Source organism: Ambystoma mexicanum, chromosome 13 (genome assembly GCF_040938575.1).
Source record: "Ambystoma mexicanum isolate Mex_15411 chromosome 13, UKY_AmexF1_1, whole genome shotgun sequence".
Lineage (NCBI taxonomy): Eukaryota > Metazoa > Chordata > Amphibia > Caudata > Ambystomatidae > Ambystoma > Ambystoma mexicanum.
This window is the reverse complement of record NC_090938.1, coordinates 701,622,219-701,644,636: the sequence shown is the minus strand read 5'-3', so window position 1 is coordinate 701,644,636 and position 22,418 is coordinate 701,622,219. Positions and strand designations below refer to the sequence as shown.

The following is a 22,418-nucleotide window of genomic DNA, read 5'->3' as shown; positions in this document are numbered from 1 at the left end:
AGAAGATAAGGGAGAAGATTAAAAGTTTAGTGGCATGGAAGGTGAGAGAGGAGCGGACTTTGCGAATGTTGAAAAGGTGGTAGCGACAGGCGCGAGAGGTAAGAGAAATATGGTGGGGAAAGGAGAGGGAGGAATCAAAGTGAATCACTAGATTGCGAGCATGGGGCTAGATGGGAAGATTAGAGGAGGGAAAGTGGATAAAAGGTGGAGGAGAGGGAGGGGGAAGAGTGTTAGAGGGAAAGAATAAGACTTCAGTCTTATCAGTATTGTGGGAAAGAAAGCGGGATGACATCCAGTTTTTAATGGCTGTAAATATCTTGTAGCAGTTTTACAACTGGGGGGGTGTTACTTGGCCTAGTTTTGCAGACATTTGGCAATAACTATCAGCATCTTACTTGTGACCTTTTGACAAAGCTGTGCGGGTACAGTGTGTTGGAACATGGATAAGCGGCATTAGCAGAAATACTAATGCCATCTGTCATATATGGAGCTCAGGCTATACTTTCAGAGAGCACACAGAAGAGAAGGTCTGACGTGTCCCGTTGCCTTGTTACAGGGTCTAATCTGCTGCAGGCAGGCTGTGGGTATGGCAGAGGAGCTGGGTGCAAAGGGAGGAAAAGGGAGGATATGAGGCCTAAATGCATGAGATCATACTGTAGCATAGAATAGCCTGGCATAACATAACAATCCTGCCACATCACTCTGCACGCAGGGCCATGTCTAGGATTTGTGTGGCTAAGTGCAGCAATTCAAGAGTGGGGCCCATCTAATTTGTATAGGGTGACTCCATGGGGAATTACATCACTAGAAAAATAAGTTACTTACCTCTGTAAACACAGTTTTCCACAACATATTTTGAACATTGCTATTCCTCAGTCTGGAAAGATGGCGAAACTTAAAATAAACATGCACAGAAGTGAAACAACAATGTTAAAATACCTAAAGTGCCTATAGGTGGTTTAATTAGTAATGTGAGCTATACAAGAAAAGGTATGTGTGAAACAGAGCAAGGTGCCCAGACATCATGCATCCATAACCCATTTCATTCCTGTGCTGGGAAGGGCACACAGATAAAAAGCATTCTTAAATGTGCATTGGCAATGACAACCGTTCGGGCTTTGTGTAGGTATGGGAAAGGCATTTGCCAGGCACTGCCATAGTGGTGTTAACTGGGTTGTAGCAGCTGAAAAATTGTGTCAGTACCTGGGCATATAATAGCACTGCTTGGTGAATTCATAATATTGATACACAAGCTTAACTGTTGGCTTTGCCAATGCTTGTTTTTAACAGAACTACCGTGAAGGACACACATAGTGCTTATACATTGAGTGGCTGAAGGCAGGGCTGGTTACATCATTTTTATTACACCAGTAGCGGGTTTGCAGCTGCTTTGAAAAAACACTGACAGGCATTTGAGTGTGAAGTTTGATGGTAAGGCTTGAATAAAGCAAGCACAAAGTTTCCATTAGAAGGTGGTGTGGGCAGGGAAGGGCAGGAACTGGGTCGGATTGCTCATAGGTATTAGCATGGCCATGGGCAGTTAATGGGTGGACAAAAACCAAACAACACCTACAAGCTGTGTACCCCTCCTCATATGCCATTTATCCCTAGTTGAAGTCTAATGCAATAGATTTGACTTAAGTAGCCCAATCTAAAAAGCACTGCTTCTTGCCTTGTGCTTATGTGCAGAAATTTGCTGGATGGTGCTCTTGCAGAAATAATATCCCATATGTACACATTGCATTGTCCTGTCCTCCCAAACTTCTTAGCTATGGAAATCTTCATTTGCTGTTCGATAGTCCCCGAACAAATCAAGGGGGGTCTTCCACCATGAATTTTATTAAACGAATGTGTTAAAATGATGCACTATAGAGCATACTTTGAAAAACAAATGGGTAAAAAGCAAAACAGTTTGCAATTGGTGCTGGGGGGGTCAGGGGGCAGGCACGAGATTTTTTTACTGGACATCTATGATAGATGTCCAGTTAAAAGATACCATCCCTGTCCCGTGGGCGCCATTGGGCCTAACACAATCAACATGATTATGTGTGTATGCAAGGCGCTTTGGTGCCAAGGGGGAAAGCATGTTATTTTTGACTGGACTTCTATGATAGATATCCAGTAAAAAAAAATTAAATACCATCCCTGTGCTCCACAGCACCCCAGGAGAGCTGATTTTGGCAGGTGGGTAGGGGGATTGTGCAACAAAGGCATTTAGGCATCTTTAAAATGCCTTTGTTGTACAACCTTCCATCCCCCCTTTTCCCCCTGCTTGCCATAATCAGCTCAACGGACCAAAACAAACTAACACACATACACATTCACACAGCAATCACTCTATCATTCACATGAGCATCCATCACCATACACTCACTCATAACACAAGCATACATGCATCCATACACATATTTAAATAAAAAAATAAATGAACATAAACATACTTTCTGCAGGGGCCTCTATGTGGGCGCTGAAACGCCGCACTCCAAGTTGCTCTGTCCGTATGTGCGATGAGGCACAGGAGCTCCCTCTGGCACATACAGACATGCAGTCCAATGAGCTATGCAAGGCTGGCGTAGCAAAAGCTTTCCTCGTGAGTGAAAGATTTATAGTGGTGAGTACAGTGAGTACAGTGAGTAGGAGAATCAACCATGTATGGTAATTTGAATTGCATGACCGAATTTCACTTGAATTCCACTATAAATCTTTCACTCACGACGATCTCCTTACGCAGATTTGCTCTGTAGATATGCGATTTAGCAAAGACTATGGTCTAAGGACACAAGTGAATCAAGATTCCCATCTAGTTAAATCATAGTGAGTATTCTACGAACAGGTCTCTATATGCATATTTCATGCGTATAGCCTTAAGAATAGAACTAGACTCGGTCTTTCAGTTTGAACTGCAAGGTCCACAAATCTGTATCTTTGTATAATTTAACCGAACTAATTGTCACTCTATAATTTTTATCCTAATTTCGGTCTTATAATTCCTGAATTGAAGGTTGCACTTATCAACTGATTTTTAGCCGCAATTGGCTTGCCCAAATTGCTCAATTACTATTAGAGATTTAAATTCCATTAATTCACAACAATCGTACCACTTAACTCGACCAACTGGCGCTCCATATTTTTGATCCTTAATTTGGATTTTTACTTCCTGAACTAAGGGTCGCAATACTTAATTAACCTTTAGCCACAATTGGGTTGTCTCAACCCATTTTCGCTAGCAAATTGGGTACTCATCCCCACTTGAACTGACATGAGCGCGGCAAGCGCCTTCAATGTACCTCCAACATGGCGGCAATTAAAGGTACATGCGGAGCTCCCATAACGTTCTAGCTCCGTTATGAACGTCGCAGTTTCTATATACAGCGTCCTTTGACGTGTGGAGCCCCAGCTCCAGTTCATACAGACGGAGACGCTGGTGAGTCCGGGTCTTGCGCGCAAGCCCCTGGACTTCATAATTAGTCTGAGGGGCTGCACATGTGACCACTTAATTAGTTTTTCTTTCTTTTTTCTGTCTCTGTGCAACTCGCCTTGTCTACCTGGACTACAGGCATCTCAACGCATTGAAAGCGTTTTATATAGGTATGCTTCTTAAGTTAATGCTCTTCACGCATCTTTTCAAATGCTGGATTCAATTAGCACAATGAATTCATTAGATGTCTATTCTGAGTTGGAATTGTTTGCTTGTCTTTCCCCCATAGTGGAGCTCACAATAATTACTGGTTCAGGAAATGAACTAACCTATTGGTAAGCACTTATATTATTTACAATTTTCTCTCTAACACATGGATTTTCACATGTGCCTTTATCTAACAACACCTTATTTTCCAATCAAATTCTCTTTAGTCAGGTTGACTTACCTTCCAAGGAGTACAAGGTAATCTATTTTCCCTAACAGTTGAATTGATGTGTCCACTGAGTTGGAGAGACACCTTTTATGCTATAGTCCAAAATTTCCTTGGCCTTTAATTGATGCCACTGTGGTTATTTTTTGTCTCCTCTCTTAATTTATATAATCTGCTACGAATTTGGCAATTGTGGATGCACCACACAATATCCTTTTCAAAAATCGTGAACGTTGATGATTTCTTTATACATTATTTCATGCACTTGTTTGCTATTTTTGTTATGAATATGATTTATCATTCTGTTGGTCGTGCCACACATGTGCCCTTCGCTTGGATCGGTGGTTGCTGCTAACCTACTGATAATTTGATATGACCAATTTTGTTTTATTTGAATTTTTGGAATTCTTGTATAATGATGTACTGAACCACCAGCCTCTGATGACAGGCTCCTCACCTCGAAACACGTGTCAGGCTGTTCAAGACTGTCCAATTAAAACTCACCTTAATTGTGTTTCTAATTGTGTTTTGTGCACAGATAACAGGCAAACCACCCCTTGACACTCAATCTTAAAAAACAATAACATCACAAAAAGTCTCCTCCTAGGTACCAAGCAGAAAGTGTGTCAAGGAAAACCACACAAATAGTGACCGTGACGTGAGCCATTTTAGTGCACACTAGATTATTTTATGCTAGGCCAACCAAACAAGCCACACAGTCAGAACATAAAACGAGAGGAGAGTTTATCTATTAATGCGCTCAGACAGTTGTTTGACCACCAAGGGCACCAGGAAATACACCATTATGCCTCAGATCAAAGTTATGCAGCAGGTTATATCAGAAAACACGCATGCACGCCTACATATTTGACAGGCTCGGCAGTCGTCACCTAAGTCACTCACTGTAGGGCTTGAAGCATGCAATATCTGCCATCAGTGCTAGGGCGCTCTGGGTAATGCTGTGATGACATGGTGGGCTTTGGCATCACTGACACAGTCTGAGGTGAGTAGTGAACACGCAGTCTGAAAAGAACAGAATGCGCGTGCAGCACTAAGATAGCAGCGTTCCCATCCCGAGTCCCACTCAGCTAATCTTGGGTAAATAAATTGGTCTTGTTGTGGTTGGTTGTTAATTGGACAAAGGAGTGAGCTCTGCTAGCCCATTTTTAACAAAATTGCACTTGCTACGTGTGCGGCATCATGACACTTTGTAACGCGAGCGGCGAGCATATATATATATATATATATATATATATATATATATATATATATATAGCAGGTGCAAGTGGATCTAGGTCACCTGGCCTAAGCCCCACCCACCTGGTACCTTCTTGCCTGCTGCTCTTTTTCACCACTTAGCAAGCCCCGCCCACCTGGTGCCTTCCTTCACCATCACTGTCTTGTGGCCAATGCTGGATTTGACTTTTATGGACTTCATTCATTCACAGTGCGTCACTCTTTCTCAACTCTCATGCTGGACTTCCTTTGCATCTTGTACTCATGGTGGCCCTGAATCATGCTGTTCCCATCTTCATCTTGTATCCTGGCTTGCAACATTATGTGTTACTACTGACTTCTGCAATTGTATTCGCTCTCCACTGTTGCTTCTCCACTCTTTTTGACTGCTTACTCTCTTTTCTCTCCTGCTTTCCCTTCTCCCTTTTCCTATCTCCTCCCCTGACTTTCTTCTATGGCCTTACTCTATCAGAATTGTCCCTGGACCTAATATGATAGCAACCTCGTCTGTTTCCTCCATCCTCCCATTACTGTTTTTTTCCTCCCCACCACCCCTCCAGCACTATCTGAAATGTCGTCAGGCCTAGTATGATAGTCGCTTGTTTTGTTCCTCCCCTCCCTTTCTGCACCCCACCCCACTCCCTCACCTTTTGTTTTTCTCCGGCTCTACCAGAAATGCCGTCAGGCCTAGTACGGTAGTCGCCTGTCTGTTTCCATTTCCTTCCCACTCCCGCCCCCCTTCCTTATCTATGTCTTAGCTCTTGCACTCTTCGAAATGTCGTCAGGCCTAGTACGGTAGTCGCCTGTCTGTTTTCATTTCCTTCCCACTCTACCCCTCCCTTCCTTATCTATGTCTTAGCTCTTGCACTATCTGAAATGTCGTCAGGCCGAGTACGATAGTTAATTTCACATCCTTACTGATCATGGCCTGTAAGAATGTGGTTGTATTTTCCCTTGTTCCCTCCCTTGCCTTCAAGCACTTTGAAACACATTGTGTATAGGCGCTATATAAATAATCAAAAAGCTCCACCAGGCAGCAGCCTCAGAACCAAATGCGCTACTAAGGCCTGGACTGCTTTAGGCATAGGTGCCTCTTCCAGCCTGGCCATTTAAGCAAAATGCTTGGAATTCCATCCAATCAAAGACGTGGGAACTGTTGTGCTCACGAGCAGGAAGGCAACAGACCTCCCTCTACAACCATACAGACCTTAAAGGCAGCCTTCACAGAGGATAAGGGAGGAAAGGCAGAGGAATGGCCTAAGGGTCTCTCCAGAGCTGCATGGAAAAACAGGGTTAATGGCTTAAATGACTTCCAGCCAGAGGGACCTACCAGGGAGCCAGCTATGCACCCACCACCCTTATAACCTGGTCTAGAGAGGGAGGGAGCACGAGGAGTAAGGGAAGTTGTCGAAAGACCGCAGACCCCATTCCAAAAAAAGAGGGAAAAGAAATGGCATCAATGGCTTGCTTGGGTGCCCCATCAATGAATCTATGTACTATTTTCCCACTGACCTTTTAGCTCTCCTCGGCCTCAGCCAGCGCTGAGAATGATGCTGCTGCTTGAGGACCGGCCAGGGCCTGACCCTGGGGCTGAGCGAGCACACGTCCCTCCCTGCCTGCCTGCCTCAGTCCACACGCGCCTGTCAGCTGCTCAGCGACAGACTGGCTCTGCTAGCCACCCCGCCCGGGCTGCGCTGCAGTGCACTGCGCATCCTCATGTGTGATGCGCGCACAGAGGGCACGTGCGGTGCGTTCCCCGGGCGTGCCCAGAGTCAAACGCGCAGGCGCGCGCTCGCAGAAATAAAATAATGATGTGCACGGTCCGGACCGGTGCAGCCACCAGGCAGCCACACACACACACAGCCAGCCAGCCAGTGTCAGTGACTGACTGGCTCTGCTAGCGACAGACTGTGTGAGCACAGCCGAGCGAGCATCCGCCCGGGCAGTGTCCAGCTCCAGCCCTGGAAACACTCGCCTGGCTTCTGATGCGGCGCCCGCCGAGGCCCCTGGGGAGCAGGATCTGAGGTTCCCGGCATTCTGTTCCATTGGAGGGCGGGCGCGGCAAGCGAGCAGCGTAGAGGGCGCGCAGCAGGAGCGCCGAGCAGCGCGGTGAATGCGGGGCGGAGCGCAGCGGGAGCAGCAGGGGAACACTGCAGGCTGGTGTACCTCTGACATCCCTCGGCTATTCCTCCATGTGTGCCACAGCCGGGGCCCAGTGTCGTCTCTGAAGGTAACAGTGGGGCGGGTGGGCTTGCTCTGTGTGTATGCGTGTAGTGCTCGGATGAGAGGCGTATCTCCGCAATAGTGAATGGCTTTCTACCCCACCCCCCCTACCCTCCCGCAATAGGATTACATACTATATGCGCTGGCGAGGGAAGACGCCACACCATAGGAGCCAATACTCGGTTTACAGCATGAGAGTACCTACTCCATAAAGACCAATATTCTCTTCCCTGTAGAATAGCCCCTGCTCCAATGGGACAGGGTACTGGGGCTGTGAGTGATCCACCTGCCTCGCTTTACCCCCCTCCCCTCCCCCTCTTCCGTCCTCTTGTCCCTGTTTTGACCTCGACTAATGCTTCCTAAAGGGTACCCTCAATAAATGGCGGCACCCAGCCCTACAGATAATTGGTGCATCGGCCCCTCGTACTCCCTAAACATAGGTAAATACTCCCAAAATAAACCAGGTAGTAATAATACTACCAACACAAATTGCAGACAGACACATAGCTGCCCCCTGCTTTCTTCCACAAAGCTGCATGGATATGTTTGGATCAGTAGTACGCCTAGTACCACTCAGCTATTATTACTGACTGTTCTGAATAGGAACAAGGTATCTTTTAATATGCATGAATGACTTGGTGCAAATAAATATTTATTACAAAACCTGTTTGACAGTGAAAATATATTTTTACTCGCTTGTTCTGTAATACCATTTGGAATGGTACTTACATGTTTACTCCCTAAAAAAGAATTTTACTTCACACGTTAAAAAAATAGGCTGTAAAATACTGCCATTTCAAAATCTTATCTGGCGCACTGGCCCAGTGGCTTCCTTGTCCGGGCCAGGCTACAATGTATCCTCGAGGTTATTGGTCCCTTTTGGAGCGACTTGGCATTCTCTAGCTCATGGCATGTGTTTACGCTGGAACCCGCAAACGTTCCTGTAAGTAGTAGGGGGCCTGGCAGTGTTATGTTCAGAGGCTGACTGACCCTCAAAGACCTGCTGCATTGAAACATCCTCAAGGCAGAGTGAAGGCCAAGAAAAACTAGTTTGGACCTTGCAGTCTAGTGCTGTGTCTACAGCAGGAGATCCGAGGAAGATGCCTTCAGGCTCCCCTGCCCATTCTTGCCATCTGAGCCAGCTGCATAAGCAAAGCACTAGCAATGACGGAGAATGGTACTCCGCTTGGGGGCATCATTGAGGAGAGCGATGCATCTGGAATCATTAGAGTAGATATTCTTCAACTCACCAAAAGCAAAGTTTTGAGCTGCGCATTATTTTAATTTTTTCTCAGAGCATGGAATATGCATTTGTGACACTCCCGGGACCCATTTGCCCTTGTATCAGCAGCATATGCCAGGCACCCTTGCAAAATATGGTGGGGGGGGGTTCTTGAAATTCCCATCACCCATAGAGGTTCAACTTTCTTGGACCAACCTTAGTACCCCTCAATGATGAGGTCTGCTGAGTGGCCGAGGAAAGGGCGTTAGGTACCCATACAAAGAAATGATTCAGAAGACCGCCCTACGAGCCATTCCGGGTGTCCAGCGTGTCAGCATGGCGGTGTTTACCACTTCGACTTTGTAGTTCAGGTCCAATAGTGGAGGATCCTCGTTAGTGGAAGGAGTTGGTCAGAAGTCTTTCATTTCAGTGGGTTTATCTGTGGAACGGTGGGATAGGTTGCAGTGGGAAGTGACTTTCAGATTGTTAATTCATTTACTGTCTGTAATTTGCTTAAGGCTTTACATCTTCTAAAAGGTAAGGGGTTAGGAGTTCTGGCTCCTAGGTGGTGGATTTCTGAGGTTAAGCCAGTTGGGCAAAGGTTGTCGTTGATCATACCGTCCTGTATTTTGGCCAATCAGGATGTTATATTTGGTTATCATTTTGACCTTTCCTCCGGTTGAATGAATGCTGAGAGCCATCGGTGTAAAAGTGGAACGGTTGTGTCTATTTTTCAGTGACCGGCACCAGTGGTTGTCTCAGACAGACAATAAATAGATCAAACCTGGAGAAAAGACAGCGGCCAACCCATGGCAGTCCACCACTTAAGCATACTTTTTTGGAAGTAAGATGTCATATTCTACCTCATCACAGATACTGTTGTCTGGTGGAGTCGGTGGAGAAGTGGTGGTTGATTGTTGGCTTGTGCTTTGAGTATTTCGTTCCTCTGGCTTCTGCACTCCTTGCCGTTCTGAAACCATTTTTATATTTATGAGGTTGTTGGTTTCCTTCAGTGCCTTTCTGCAACTGCTGCGCCTCTGCCTCTCTAGTATTTTAACCAAAAGGGAAGGTTGGATATGGGATGAAGGTTTTCTAAGTCTGTGGAGTTTACATTGTTTTGTTTTTCGCCACCTGGTGGTCCTATCCTTTTCTTTAGAAGCTTAGGAGTCACATCCTTTCCAAGGACGCTTTGCATATTTTAATTAGACTACGGGCCAAGATACTGATGATGGCCTTGATATAGTTGAGATTCTTTGGGGGTGAAGATAGTTTAATTGATTTGGCTGGGTGGATAGCTCAGGGGCAACGTGTTTGTCTTGGAAGCAAGACAACGCATAGCAACACAGGTTGCGCTTAGAAAACTGGTCCTCCGTATTAAGCGTGTTATAAAATAACAATTTATAATTATAACCCTCCTCTGGCTTTCTACCACATAGGTGGTCTTAAAGCTTTGAGGATTGCTAGGAGAGAGGTATCCGGCATTGCAGACGTGGTCGTTAGATCTCTGTTGTGTTTTATATTTTTGATTTTCTCCTCAAAACAGACTGCCAGGTTCTCAGCTACCTCCCGTGAGGGCGAATAATTGTTTGCAATTTCATCCAGATGTGTCAGGCCAGCACATATTGTTACGACTGCCACAGTTTTGTGAAGGGCTTTGCTAAAGAGCTGGGTGTAGAGATCTTTCTTTCTCCCCCATTGGTAAGCTGGTGGCTACTCTTCTGTTTCTAAATCCAGCAATCACAAACCAATGAGATGTGCTACCTTATCAGAAATGTGCACTAAATCGCTTTCAACACTTTCCCAAGTATCCTCCAAATTACCACCTTGTCCTCAAAGTCCTCCCCTCATTTAAAGTAGCTGTCACCAAGGCCTCGGACAAGGGGAATCCCCTAACTCTACGAAAAAAGTAAAATCTTTAACAAAATAGATAATTATCGGTACATTGGAAGGCTAAGTCAAGTGAAACCATAGGGTCCAGTGCGTGATAGAAAATGGAGGATGTCTGAACTAGCTACAGACGGTATAATCTGTAAAATACATAGCCATGGTCCCTTTGCAAGTAACCCCTCTTATCACCCGCACATTAATGCATCGTAAGCGGTAGGCATCCCTCAAAGGATACAAACATGGATTTGTTGAATCCCTGGCAAACTACTGTCCCATTTCTGGTCTCCCATGCACTTCTGAAGCATTGCTATCACTAGTGACCTCTCAAATCGCAGGCCAGCTGGAGTTCATTTAATCACTCAGTGACGTATGTCTTCCGTCTGCACTGTGGAACCGAATCCATTCTACTGGACATCGGAGAGAAGCTGCCCACTTGCTGTGGCCAAAAGCACCGATAAGCTCTCATATTGCTCAAGCTGTCTCCTGTGTTTGAGATGGTTGAACAGGCAGTACCTTTTGATAGCCTGGAAAGTTTCGGTGGCCTGTGAGGCACAGCCCTCGCGTCGTTCAAGTCATTGTGGATCAACTACTCATCAGGTTAAATGAGGGTTGCTGCTCCCTAACACTACAAACATAAAATGTGGGGTGCCACATGGCTCGGCCCTCTCACCAGTTCTTTTAAATATATCTACATGGTCCCTTAGGTCAGCATCATATCATGAATTCCAACAAGATCGGTGTCTACTTATATATGGATGACACGAGGATTGGTCTCAAACGCCAAAAGGTCTCTGGGCCCCACCACTCAGACAGGACTGGTTGACCAACAATCACCAATTGATACATTACAACTGGCTCTGCCTAAATGGTTCCAAGACATAAATACTAATCCTGCCCCTGCACTCCTTCGTTTTAACTGGCCTGGTTCTTTGTTTCTTCCTCCATTGCCAAAGGAAAATGCCAGACGACTAGATATAATTTTTGATTAAGCGCTCTTTTTTATCTCCACATCAATACACATACTTACTATCACCACTATTAACATAGGTTACTACTGCCCCACCAACTAAGTCACAGAACAGTCTTGGCCCTTGAAATGTGATGTCTTGATTAGATGATTAGATTATTTTATTGTCCTGGCCTCCCTGACAAAATGTCAAGCAAACTTCAAAGGGTTTAAAACAATAAAACAAGGCTCATCTGTAGATCGAGTTGCTGTGATCAAATTAAACTGACTCTTATGAATCACATTACCCATCAAAGAAAGTACGCAACCCTTCCAAAACAATAACATGCTTAATAGCCGAGTTCGGTTTCTAAGCGCGGATCAGGGATTAGAACCTCTGTTGCTCTGTGTGGTCTTGCTTCCAAGACCAGCACTTTGCCCCTGTGCTATCCTGCGTTCATTAACTAGCAAGGGTACCACTTCTAAGGGCTTGTGTGACGTGTACAAACAATAGGATGCATGGGATGAGGTTACATATCCAACTAGCCTACTTATTTACAGTCGGTATCAGATATTTGAGCTGACAGTTGGGTTACATAGTGTGTGGGATGCTTTTGCTACGGCATCAGGAGCAACAGGAATTCTGGTGCTTGAATGTTATTCATACTACAACAAATATAAAACAAGTGGATATAGGTGCAAGTCTGGTAACCTTTCTGTGAGGAGCCAAGAATGAGACCCGGACACAGAGGACTTATGGTTTTTTCCATAAACCTTTATTAAAACAAAAAGGGGTTGGAAAATGTCACACTATCCCCATTGTAGGAGGTAGTTCCCTGCCTAAAGCAAAACTAAGGGCCTGTCCAATGTCAAGACGTTGCAATCAAAATGTCCTGTGTCGGTAATACTATTCTGGCCCTCACACTCTGACACTCTAAGGTGAAAAAGGAAATGTCTGTGTCCTTGAAGTGTACAAATGTTCAAAAAGGAAAGGTGTAACTCCAACACAGAGGTTCCAGATGGATAAAGTTCACAGTCCCATAGGATGGCTCCCTTCCCCTGGATTTCTCTTCTCTGCACTTTAAACTTTTAAAGATGCCAGTTTTCCAAGGTTTCTTCTCCTCTTGAATTTCATTTCAACACAGTATTTGGCTATACCTGATGTATCCTTATCAGGCCTCCCTCATGAGATTTATTTTACACACTGTCCAACTTGACCTTTCCTGGTATACTCTCCTGCCAGGACTTTCTCATATGTTTCACTGGGTACACTTGCAAACTTGACAATAATTCATATTAATTTCATTATGTCTCTTTAGGGAAATATTGAGTCTCCCATTCTTTCTCATATGCTTCATTTAGGTTTCCATGGCATGGAATAAACTACTGATAAAGCTGCATCGGGAAGGAAACTTGACTACATTAAAAAAAGCACTAAAGACCATTTGGTTTTCTTAAGCGAACAGAATGTATCTTAAGACTTGTTAACCCTCTGTCCACCCTCTCTTTCTCTCTTTCAATCTGCCCCCTGCGCGCCCTTATGCCTACGGGCTACGGCGCGCAAGAAATCAGTAAATAAAATAAATGTATTCTAATTTGCCTTTGGTAGGGTTACCGACATGCCCCGGTGTCCCAGCTTCCCTTGGATGGACTCACCGGCTCTCGGTGGCATATGTCGGTTCTCCCGTGGTAAGCATGCTGGGCTCACCGGCATCCCGTTCCTTCTTCTCGGTTTTAATGCCTCTGTTTTTTGGTTTCTGTGGCCCTCGCAGCCCCTGCATGACTGCTCAGGGATTCTCAGTGCTCAAGCGGTGTAGAGGCCCCTTTTCGGTACCTGTGTATGCCAAGAAGTCTTCCTTTCTCTTCCTCTTGTGTGTCCTCGCAATAGACCAGCTCCTGCAGTCTGCTCCCTCAGCCTCCTCTGTGAGCCGGTTGGCTCCACAGACTTCTCAACAGCACAGCAGTCTTTCAATCGATAAAGAGAGGAGGAGATTCTCCCAGCCAGTGTCTCTCTCCTGTCAGCTTGTTCAGTGGTTTAAATGTCCTGGGATCAAGTATGCGCTTGCAACTGCTAGAGTGCAGCTTGTGCTTCTGGCCTCTATCGCTCTTCATTACTCCTCTCAGCTTCCTCGTCACAATACTTTTACATCCAGGGATAGAGAAGTCCATTCTTGTTGACTTATATACAGAGTATGGGAAGATATTCTTTGCAGCTTCCATAGGTGGGTGAAGGGAGTCAGGACAATGTGCCATCAAGGCATGGGGAATGGAGTGGGTATTCCTAAAGAAAAAGGGGAATATGATGTCTTGTCCGATAATGTTATACCACTCCCTTGAGGGTTCCCTCCCTGCATGTGAACCTCTCTCATCTAGCTGCCCCCAGGGCCAGGATCAGGTAGTGGCTGCCGTCTCCTGGCCACATGGGGAGAGGCCACCGCTGGGAAAGGAGTGATGACACCATTAGATTCAACATATTTTGCAGAGCTAATGTAGGAAATTGTCTAGTAATAGCTAAATGTGGCCTGGGGCAGAAGATAGTCATATGGTGTAAGTGTGGTAGAGTCAAACATAGAAGTCTTTATAACATTGTTTTGCAGAAGTAAATTACTTAGTAGTAATTTACTACAAGCACATTCCTTTGTGGCCAAGTCATTTTGTTTTTGTGTATGTTTTTTGAGGGTTAGAGAGTATGGAAGGTGTTGGGAGGTGTGATGGTTGTGGCAGTGAAGAGGGGAATGGGGGGTACCCCCCCATTAAAAAGAAAAAAAATCAAAAATATCAAAAAAATGCAAAAAGTAATGTTGTCAACAGGCAATTACAACAAGGTCATTTACTTCAGCAAAACAACATATAACTATACGGGTCATGGGTGGCGAGGGAAGGCTATTATGTTAATGTGTGCAGGCATATTTTAGCTAGATCTTCTGTTCATGAAGCCACTTTTTCATGTTTGTTTTAACTTCTTGGGGCTGTATTCTGTTTTTAGGGTTTTTAGGTGTTTGCGGTGACGCTAGGCATAGTAAGGTCATGTAAATAGGCTAGACCAGAATATAAGGACTAGTTAGTATAATTTTGCTTTATTAAGCGAGAAAGCAAATGTCAGGTAACTGCTGTGGCATGTGCTTTATTAATTCTTGAGAAGGTTGGAATTGTTTGTGTGTACTGCCAAAGCTGTTCGGAGCGGTACCTTGGAGGAATCTGGGCAAGCGCACATGCGTAGAACTTAGAAGGAACATTGTCTGTGGCAGAACATTACACAATTCAAAGGTCTGGGGAGGTTCTTACAGAGCTCTGGGTTGCTACGAGAGATAGTTTTACTAGTTCATGGTTTACCAGATACTCCAAAGACTTGCAGTGTTTTTGATACCAAACCTCCAAAAGCAGAGAAAGACACATTCCAAAGGCTAGAGGTGGTCCTCTCTGATCCTTGTGATCCTACGTGGTATACAGTCTTGCCAGGTTGCAGTTTTCTGGATCCCAACGTCTCACACTGTTATTGCTATTAGACCGCCCGCAGCAGAGAACGACACGCTTCAAAGGCCAGGCGAGATCAACCCGAACCTCTACACTGTAGCCAGTTCATGGTTTCCTGCCAGCATGGCTACCCTGAAACACTAAAGACTTAGCATTCAATTATCTACCAACCGAGTCTTGCTTTGCGGGAGATGCGAACATGCAGGTGTACAGAGGACAAACCTTTCCTCCATAGCAAAAGGTTTTTGAGACAATACTCCAGCATTTTTCCACATCCGGCTCATATTTTGTGCAAGCAGGAGAGCCATGTCCTTCCCACAAAGCATGTAATGGCAACACGCCAAATGAAGGCTTGAATGTGTTGGGAAGTCAATCACAAACCTCATAAAGAGCCCAGCCAAGGGCAGGGCACACTGGGTTATAAAAACAATGAGCTCAGTCTAGAAATGTGGGAGCAAGCGTGAAGAGGTGGGAGCAAAGTGGTGAAGGAAGGGTGTACTGATGAGGTTGGGGGACAAGGCTGGAGAGTAGGTTGTAGAGAGAGGAGTTGGTAACATCAAGAGTGGTTTGATCAAGAGGGAGGTGTTTGCCTGAGGAAGCTGGAGAGAATGAGGAACTGATTGTACAACATCATAATGTAGGTAGAGCGAGAGAAGGAGGGCATGTGGGGTAACATCCAGATGTGGGTAGAGAGAATGAGAGGAGGTGGTAAAATCAGGAGAGGATTGGATCAGGATAGATGTAAAAGTGGTAGGAGAGAAAGAGAAGGGAGAGGTGGTATAGCATCAGGAGGTGGATGGACAGAAAAAAAGAAGGCGGTGGTATAGCATCAAGAGGTGGTTGGAGAGAGAATGCGGAGGAGGAGTTTGTAAAACATTTAGAGGTGGTTGGAAAGAAAGAGGCAGAGGAGGAGAAAAGAACATTATCAGTCAAAAAAACTCAGAAAGGTTCTGGTGAGTCGGGTTGGCCAAAGGCATGTAGGAGGAGGTCACTGTTATGTCACACGGGAAACGGGGGTCTGCCGCTCTCTTCCCCTCCTGGCGAGTCTACCCGCGCATCTGCTTCCGGGGGCTCGCCGGGAGGGGAGTGGCGGGCTACAGGGCTGGCGGCCTTCGGCGCATGCGCGGAAGGCCTCTCTCTCGGCTCCGCGCATGCGCCGTGGGCCGAACTCATCTCCCTAGCGGGGCTTGCTTCTCAAGCCTCGTTATGGGTCCGCCGGCGTCCGGAAACGGAACGGCTTGCGTCCCAGGCCTTTCGGGCGCCGGCGGCCCATAAAAGAGGCCGCAATTCTCAGCGAGTCGCGTCTCAACGCGGTTCGCTTCGCTTGCCTCGTTGTTCTTGCCTCCTACACTTACCTGTGGCCTGTCCTGGGCCAGCTTACCTCCTGCACTTACCTGTGGCCTGTTCTGGACCAGCTTGCCTCCTGCACTTACCTGTGGCCTGTTCTGGGCCAGCTTACCTCCTGCACTTACCTGTGGCCTGTCCTGGGTCAGCTCACCTCCATTCTTTACCCGTGGCCTGTCCTGGGTCAGCCTATCTCCTGCCCTTACCTGTGGCCTGTCCTGGGTCAGCCTACCTCCTGCCCTTACCTGTGGCCTGTCCTGGGTCAGCCAGTCTCCAACCCATACCTGTGGCTTGTCTTGAGCCAGCATACCTCCAGCCTTACCTCTGGCCTGTCCTGGGTCAGCCAGTCTCCAGCCTTACCTGTGGCCATTCCTGAGCCAACCTACCTTCAGCCTTACCTGGGGCCTGTCCTGAGCCTGCCTGCCTCCAGCCCTGACTTGTTGTCGGCACTGGGTCTGTCCATCGTCAGACTTACCCGGGACTTGCCTAGTACCAGCTAGTCTCCAGCTGTTCTCTCTCTCTTCCTGTTTTGCCTACCTCCGAACCGAATCCTGCAAACCTCGGGAACTATCAGCACCAACCGGACTTTCTATCAGCTGTAATTCCTCACTGTTACATTGGTTCCGGAAGCTTCATGATATCTACAATCGGCTCTACCTAAAACTACAGTGCCACCATCTTGAGCCATCAATCCTCGAGTCACGCTCATCTGGACAGTACTTATCGTGACATTGGGGGTCGGTCCACCCTTCACCCGGTTCCTCTTTTGGGTGGCGGAGGGGCTGATTCCTCGTGCCGCTAATTCATCAGTTCCTGGACTCCAGACTGGCGACCTCAGCAAGACCAACCACCAAGATTACAGGTACGCGGTCCTCTCGGGCCGATCAGCTTAACAGATTGAGACGCCTGCCTTCAGATTCGGAGATGGATGAATCGCAAGAAATGAGGAACGAATTGCTGGCACTCAGAGCTGAGATGACCGCCCTGCATCAAGAGAATCAAACATTACGCCAAATGATAACACAAGGAGCATCCAGTTCTTCTCAGACAGAGGGACCATTGGCTCACACAACACCCATCAAATTCGACGGCGATCCTAGACGGGTGGCAGAGTTTTGTAACCACTGTAGGATCCATTTCCTCTTCAGGTCCTCGCACTTTAACAACGATAGGGCCAAGATTGGCTATATCCTGGGGAATCTAACTGGGAACGCATTAGCTTGGGCAACCCCGTTTGTGGTCACGAACAGTCCTATTTTGAATGACTTTGCTGCCTTCGAAAAAGCCTTTCTGGAAGTATTCCAGACGCCGAACCTGGCCTCCGTCGCACAGAATCAGTTGATGGACTACAAACAGGGAAGCAATGACGTCATCACCTACATCAGTCGCTTCCGACTTTTGGCTACCGACTCTCAGTGGCCCGAAATTACACAGAAAACGCTGTTTCGTCGAGGCCTGAGAGATGAGTACAAAGACGAATTACTCCACATCCCCGAGCCGGAGAGTCTTCAACTCTTGATAGATCAAGTACTTCGTATTGACCAAAGACTAACCGAACGAAAGGCTGAGAGACGTCGGTTCGACAGAAGCGGTTCCCGGACAACCAACTCGCCTGCTGGTTCATTTGGATCAACCGAGTCCGGATCTGAGCCCATGCAAGTAGGCGCCATGAGAGGACCTTTGTCGGAAGAAGAGAAGAAACGAAGGAGGTCTTTGCGTCTGTGTCTTTACTGTGGAGCAGCCGGGCATTATCTGAGTATATGTCCTTTACGTCCACAAAAGAAGAAGTCGGGAAACTAGGAGACCTGTCGTTTATAGGAAGGGCAACGACAGGTCCCATCTCCTCCTCAGACCCTTCGGTTATTTGTTCCATTCGTCGGCCCATGCAACCAGTGGTGCTACAGACCCTAAAGGTCAGGATTAAATTACCAGACAGAGACCTGGAGATATCTGGTCTGCTGGATTGTGGGGCTTCCGGCAACTACATCGACGAAACATTCGTCGCCTGACATAAAATACCACTCGTTTCCAGGCCTACTCCCTTGTCGGTGGAGCTTATTGATGGTACCCCCTTGTCTTCGGGGCCTATTAACCAGTTCACGGTCGGATTGGCTCTTCAGATTACTGAACATTACGAGGAACTCTCCTTTGATGTAATTAAGTCACCTAACTACAAGATGGTCCTAGGTTTACCATGGTTACAACATCACAATCCGTTGATAGACTGGAGAACTCAGACTTTAACCTTTTCCTCCGAAAGGTGTGCTCAAGGATGCAAGCTATCTGTTCCCACCATGACCGTTTCGACTTCTCTAAAGACGGACAACAATGGGGTTCATCTATGTTCCACGTCTCTGGTTCCACAGGTATATGCCGATTTCAAACAGGTGTTTTCTGAACCCGGCAACATACCCCTTCCTCCACACCGGTCCTTTGACTGCTCCATTGACCTGTTGCCGAACCATGTCATACCTCATGGGAAGTTGTACGCGTTGACCCGTGACGAGAAACAAGTTCTTCAGGCATATTTATCTGAAAGTCTAGAAAAGGGGTACATTGCACCGTCAAAGTCACCTGCAGGGTTTCCCCTGTTCTTTGTAAAGAAGAAAGAAGGCACGTTGAGACCCTGTGTCGACTACCGACAGTTGAATGACATTACAGCCAAGGACCGGTACCCGTTGCCTTTGATACGTAGTATCCTTGAAACCCTGCATACTGCACGAATTTTCTCCAAATTGGACCTCCGTGGAGCTTATCATTTGATACGCATCAGGAATGGGGACGAGTGGAAGACAGCTTTCAAAACATCTTTTGGGCACTTTGAATATCGGGTTATGCCCTTCGGCTTATGTAATGCCCCCGCTGTTTTTCAGCGATTTATGGACCACATTTTTGGTGACCTGTTAGGATTATCCGTTTGGGTTTATTTGGATGACATACTGATATTCTCTAAGTCTTTGGACGAGCATGTGGAACACGTTCGTGAGGTCCTTCATCGACTATCCATCAACAATTTGTTCGCCAAGGCAGAGAAATGTAGCTTTCACCAGACCAGTATCGAATTTTTGGGATTCGTTATCAGTCAAGAAGGAGTTGGGATGGATCCCAAGAAGGTTCTAGCCATACAAGAATGGAAACACCCACACGATATCAAGGCTCTCCAACGATTTTTGGGGTTCGCAAACTTCTACAGGCGCTTTATTCCACATTACTCGCGGATCTCGGCTCCCCTCACCAGTCTTACCAGCAGCAAGATCGCTTTCGAATGGAGTCCTGTAGCTTCCCAGGCTTTTGGAGTATTAAAGTCGGCTTTTATGGCTGCTCCCATCCTGCGCCATCCCCAGGAGGACTTGCCCTACATTGTAGAGGCCGATGCTTCCAGCTTCGCGGTCGGAGCAGTCCTTCTCCAGAAAGATCCAGCCACGCTAGTGGAACATCCAGTTGCCTATTTTTCTCGCAAGTTGAGTCCCAGCGAACGAAACTACGCGGTGATAGAAAGGGAATTGTTGGCCATCAAAACCGCATTCGAGGAATGGAGACATTTTCTCCTCGGAGCCCGTTTTTCTGTAGAAGTGCGAACCGACCATCGCAATCTGCAATATCTTCGCTCTCTGCAATGTCGGACTCCTCGTCAAGCCCGGTGGGCCTTCTTCTTCTCTCCATTCGAGTTCCATGTCACTTATATCCCGGGAACTTCCAATATAAAAGCAGATGCTCTCTCCAGGTCCTTGGAGAATGTTGATGGGACGCAAGGTCCTGAACAGCCATTGATTTCTCCTCGCCATTTCCTGCTGGCTTTGTCCTCTCACCTTAAGTCCATCGCAGAAGCCACTCGGTTGGACCCCGAAAGAACATCTCTACTTAGTCGTCACTCAGTTTCTGAACGAGAGGGACTCTTGTTTTTTCAGAAGAGACTTTACATACCTAAAGGAGCCATTAGGAGGGGCATTTTACATGGATTCCATGATTCACCCATAGGAGGACACCGTGGAGTCAGAGCCACTCGAGAGTTGGTTTCTCGACAGTTCTGGTGGCCAGGTTGGGCGACTGAGGTCCAGAAGTACATCGACAGCTGTCCAATATGTGCACAGTGCAAGGTTCCCAGAAAACGGCCATTGGGTTTATTAATGCCCACTGAAACAGCTCTCTATCCATGGCATACAATCGCTACTGATTTCATTGTGGATTTGCCCCCATCTGAAGGTTACACCTGTATAATGGTGGTCGTAGACTGCTTCACTAAACTGGCTCATTTCATCCCATTTCGGAAGATCCCTACAGCTACCCAAATGGCTTCGGCGTTTCTGCATGACATCTACCGGCTGCACGGCCTACCAGAGAAAATCATATCAGATAGAGGAACCCAATTCCTTTCTTCATTCTGGAAACAGGTATGCGGTCATCTAGGAATTCATAGAGCTCTAAGCTCAGGCTACCACCCACAGACCAACGGGCTGACCGAAAGGACCAATCAGACTTTGGAGGGGTACCTTCGTTGTTTTTCTAATGCCACACAATCTAACTGGAAAGATGGACTAGATCTGGCCGAGGTTTCATATAATAACACCGTCCATGCTTCCACTGGAGTCAGTCCATTCTTCTGTTCCACCGGTTTACATCCTCGATTGATGCCCTTTCAACCCATTCCTTCTAGTACTGTTCCTTCTGCTGATGATCTAGTCAAACACATTCGGAATCAACAAGAACTGGCAAGCAAGATCCTAAGTGAGGCCAAAGATCGGATGAAGAGACAGGCAGACAGGAAGAGGAGTGTAGAACCCGACTTTCAGGAGGGTGACAAGGTGTGGTTGTCCTCAAAGAATTTGCCACTCCGCAATTTGCCCGTCAAACTGGCTCCTCGTTACTTGGGTCCCTTTGTTATTACCAAACGGTTGTCCTCCGTATCCTTTCGCCTACGCCTACCCTCTTCCTGGCATGTACATCCCGTTTTTCACGTGTCCCTGTTAAAGCCCTATGTGGTCGATGCCTATGGCCGCACTCCTCCCCGTCCGGCCTCTGTCCTAGTGCAGGGTGTCCCGGAGTTTGAGGTACACGAGATCTGTGATGCCCGTTTCCGTAGAGGGGTGCTCCACTATTTAGTAGACTGGAAGGGGTACCCAGCCTGTGACCGTACATGGGAGCCACGCCAACATGTACATGCACCCCGGTTGATACGTGAATTCTATGTACGGTTTCCCTGGAAACCCGGAGCTCCGGGCCTTCCTGGGAGGGGGCATAGTGTTATGTCACACGGGAAACGGGGGTCTGCCGCTCTCTTCCCCTCCTGGCGAGTCTACCCGCGCATCTGCTTCCGGGGGCTCGCCGGGAGGGGAGTGGCGGGCTACAGGGCTGGCGGCCTTCGGCGCATGCGCGGAAGGCCTCTCTCTCGGCTCCGCGCATGCGCCGTGGGCCAAACTCATCTCCCTAGCGGGGCTTGCTTCTCAAGCCTCGTTATGGGTCCGCCGGCGTCCGGAAACGGAACGGCTTGCGTCCCAGGCCTTTCGGGCGCCGGCGGCCCATAAAAGAGGCCGCAATTCTCAGCGAGTCGCGTCTCAACGCGGTTCGCTTCGCTTGCCTCGTTGTTCTTGCCTCCTACACTTACCTGTGGCCTGTCCTGGGCCAGCTTACCTCCTGCACTTACCTGTGGCCTGTTCTGGACCAGCTTGCCTCCTGCACTTACCTGTGGCCTGTTCTGGGCCAGCTTACCTCCTGCACTTACCTGTGGCCTGTCCTGGGTCAGCTCACCTCCATTCTTTACCCGTGGCCTGTCCTGGGTCAGCTTACCTTCAGTCCTTACCTGTGGCCTGTCCTGGGTCAGCCTATCTCCTGCCCTTACCTGTGGCCTGTCCTGGGTCAGCCTACCTCCTGCCCTTACCTGTGGCCTGTCCTGGGTCAGCCAGTCTCCAACCCATACCTGTGGCTTGTCTTGAGCCAGCATACCTCCAGCCTTACCTCTGGCCTGTCCTGGGTCAGCCAGTCTCCAGCCTTACCTGTGGCCATTCCTGAGCCAACCTACCTTCAGCCTTACCTGGGGCCTGTCCTGAGCCTGCCTGCCTCCAGCCCTGACTTGTTGTCGGCACTGGGTCTGTCCATCGTCAGACTTACCCGGGACTTGCCTAGTACCAGCTAGTCTCCAGCTGTTCTCTCTCTCTTCCTGTTTTGCCTACCTCCGAACCTAATCCTGCAAACCTCTGGAACTATCAGCACCAACCGGACTTTCTATCAGCTGTAATTC

General features: G+C 47.4%; 1 protein-coding gene across 1 annotated transcript in view; it reads left to right on the top strand.

Moving 5' to 3' along the window:
• The first annotated feature begins 6,875 nt into the window (after positions 1–6,875).
• The window catches only part of GABBR1 (gamma-aminobutyric acid type B receptor subunit 1), an 844,797-nt gene continuing 829,254 nt past the window's right edge, over positions 6,876–22,418 (top strand). Inside the window, exon 1 of the mRNA XM_069634794.1 lies at positions 6,876–7,317. Coding sequence (XP_069490895.1) covers positions 7,201–7,317 — 117 coding nt within the window. The 5' untranslated portion in view covers positions 6,876–7,200. The remainder of the gene's footprint in view (positions 7,318–22,418) is intronic.